The sequence below is a fragment of the Pteropus alecto genome, unplaced genomic scaffold (assembly GCF_000325575.1).
Source record: "Pteropus alecto unplaced genomic scaffold, ASM32557v1 scaffold432, whole genome shotgun sequence".
Classification (NCBI taxonomy): Eukaryota; Metazoa; Chordata; class Mammalia; order Chiroptera; family Pteropodidae; genus Pteropus; species Pteropus alecto.
Window position 1 is genome coordinate 135,155 of NW_006432235.1, and position 3,100 is coordinate 138,254.

Sequence of the window (3,100 nt, forward strand, 5' to 3'; positions counted from 1 at the left end):
TAGTGTTTTCAGTTATGTAAGGAAATTGTTAGTCCATAGAAGTCTTAACTGACTTATATAAACAATAATATACATGGAGACACTTTAAAATGGAGCCAGAGCTGCCATCTCAAAGGACCTGTCTTGCACAGTCTTATACTTCAAACCTTTGGTTTGTTAAAACAGGGCAAAATAACCTTTGGACAGGCCTTAAGCAACTTTATATCCCAAAGAACTGTTTGCAAAAATAGCAAGAAAGCAGATATTATGACTATTAGACTGATGACTACTGCACTGAAAATTAAAAACATTGTATAGAATTAGCTGTGTTCACGTCTCTGCACCTATAGAAATTCCTTCCTTCTATTGATACAATTGTTCCTTAACTCTTTTTCATAAATACCCATTGCCTTTGTCTTCTAATTGGAACACAATTTTGGCTTCTGCATAATCAGTGCATTCCAAATAGCTATTCTCATTGATCTCAAATAAATGCTTGTTGTCTTTCACTTTGAAAGGCCTTTTATTTTTAGGGTAACACTTAGAAAGCCAGGCATGAAAGATGAATGAATCTTGTACTTCTAGGGAGGAAGAAATCCTTTAATTCATCAATGTTTCCTCCTTAGCTCCTTAGAAAATGGGATTATGTTCTCCCCATTTAAAGAAATAATTGAATGAAAGCTTTCTAATGTCCCTTGATTACTTTCTCTTCTGCGAAGGAAAGCAAGTTAAAAATCTGACTATTGTGTGACCCATTTGTCAGTTTACTGGGGGACAAGTTTACTCAGCTTCAAAGCAGACACATTCACTTCTGTTTTCTTGTTGGCCTACCTGCTCTCAAGGGCAGCGAGTGTCCACCTTTTACAGAGATCCCAGCATTTTAGATATCACTATGTGCTTGCCCATCCATTGTATTGCACTAATACCAATTTTCTGGTTTTGATAATGTACTATATTTATATTACCACTGGGGGAAGCTGGCTGATGGGCATATGTGGGAACTCTTTCTACTATTTTTTGTGACTCTAAAACAATTTCCAAAAAAATGTTTTTCTAAAGAAAATGTCTTGGACATGACTTCAGATGAAATGAGATAGATCTTAGGGTGAGTGGAGCTATAGCCACACATGCCCATTTATGGGGAGATGTTGTCATTGATGGCTTCTGGTTTCCTGAGTTAGTTGCAAGAAGGAAACTGTTGTGGAACCCCAGAGTGTCAGGACCAAACATCTCCCCATACATCCTGGGGATAGAGTGGCCAGTTGGAGAGCTAGTATCACCCTGATCCCCTCTCTTCCTTTGAACCGTAAAACTGAAGACAGAATCTTGGTCCAGGTGGAAGGGACGCTATGATCACAGGATTCCTGACCCTGTTTTGCCTCGGTGAGTCTCCAGGTCTGGGAAGGATAGATGAGAAATTCATGGCGGAGTGGGGGTTAATATGGAAAACGGGGCAGGAGCAGAAATGATGACTTCTGTATATTGAATACATGCCACCTGTCACAGTTTCGTAGGCTGTGATATACCCATGCTTGCACAAAGGAGATGAGGAACCCAAGGTTCAGAGATGTGTAGTAAGTAACACCCTGTTTACTCAGCCAAGAAATGCAGAGCTCATATGAGATCTCTATCTGTCTCTTCTAAACACCAGTCTCGCCCTGAATGTTCCCTTGGGCGGCGTCTACAGGGTGTGAAATGCTGTGGGTTTGGGTACTAACCAGAATACAGAGAACAATGCCTGGGGATGATGGATAAAAAAATTTCCTGATTCACCCAATCCCCAGTCTGATTTTAATCATGCTCATCTTAAACATAATATAATCGAACAGACCTCAGCCTATAAAGAAGATGGCCTGGATTATAATCTTGGGTTGGTCTCATAGAAGCTCTTGGCTTTGAACCAGCAGCTCCACCCCATGAAGTTCCATATCCTCTTTCGTGAGTCGGGGTGTGGAGGGAACATCAGGACTTATCATGTACCCCAGTTCCTTCCTCCTCCTTCTGAGTACAGCCCTTCTCCTTGGGGTAATGCTCTTTTTACACACATTTGAACTTTAGAGGTGGCTGCTGTCGCTGTACCCCAGACTTCCAGCTGCAGGGCAGAATATGCTGGGCAGTCAGAGACTGGCCTCATCCTCCCCATATTCATTCCCTGTACCACAAACCCTCTCCCTTTGAATGAGGGAGGAAACCCTATTCCCACACTGCACACATAACCATTGTATTAAGTGGTAAGGATAAACATTGCCATCTCAGAAAACATGAGGGAAAAATATAGGTAAATGTTCAATGATTTCTAGACAGCAAAAGAAAGAGTAATCATGAAAGCTTTGTTACAGTTCCCAATGTGATAAATCAGAAATGGTTGCTGGAAAGTTGTACACAATCATAACTTCTGAAGGACAAACAATGGGACGGAAGTAAAAGGTAAAAGTAAACCCAGGGAAGTACCTGTGAGGAATAGGGCAGATCTTTAACAAATTAGTTGTGTGTTCTCTGCCTGCTTTGTACTCAAAGACAAGCACATCCTTCATCTCTCATGAGAGTTTCTCTTCCAGGGCTTTGTCTGGGCTACGAATATGAGCAAAAGAATGGTGAGTTGTCTCCCATGTACACTTTGTTCCTACATCCCAAACTTCATGATTTTTCCCCTTTAATCCTTGGAATTCTAGGAGAATGCTTGTGGTCATCAAGATGAAGAGTCAAACTAACTCTGAATTATTTCCAGAGAAACTTCCCAAACCCTCCCTCAACGCCCTGCCTGGATTTATGGTTGAACGCGGTAGTAACGTCACCCTGAAGTGCCAATGTAAGCTCCAGAATGTGACATTCATGCTGGGGAAGTTGCAGGACTCTGGATACAAGCAGGAACGGAGTTCAGCCGGACACGATGCTGAATTTCTCCTCACAGACCTGGAGCCTAAGGATGCTGGAATGTACTTTTGTGCCTACAAGACAACAGGCTCCCACGAGTGGTCAGAGAAGAGTGAACACCTGCAGCTGGTGGTCACAGGTGAGAAGAGCAGTCTCAGGTTTGCTCTTTGATGCACCTTTTCCTTGTCCTGTGATCTGGCAGGGGAGGAAGAAATCCAAGAAATAAAAAGACAGATGCAATACCTTG

At 42.2% G+C, this 3,100-nt stretch overlaps 1 protein-coding gene across 1 annotated transcript in view; it reads left to right on the plus strand.

The window, feature by feature from the left end:
• The first annotated feature begins 1,328 nt into the window (after positions 1-1,328).
• Positions 1,329-3,100, plus strand: part of VSTM1 (V-set and transmembrane domain containing 1) — a 12,227-nt gene continuing 10,455 nt past the window's right edge. The window contains exons 1-3 of the mRNA XM_015585737.2: positions 1,329-1,362; positions 2,538-2,573; positions 2,708-2,992. Of these exons, the coding sequence (XP_015441223.1) occupies positions 1,329-1,362; positions 2,538-2,573; positions 2,708-2,992 (355 nt within the window). The remainder of the gene's footprint in view (positions 1,363-2,537; positions 2,574-2,707; positions 2,993-3,100) is intronic.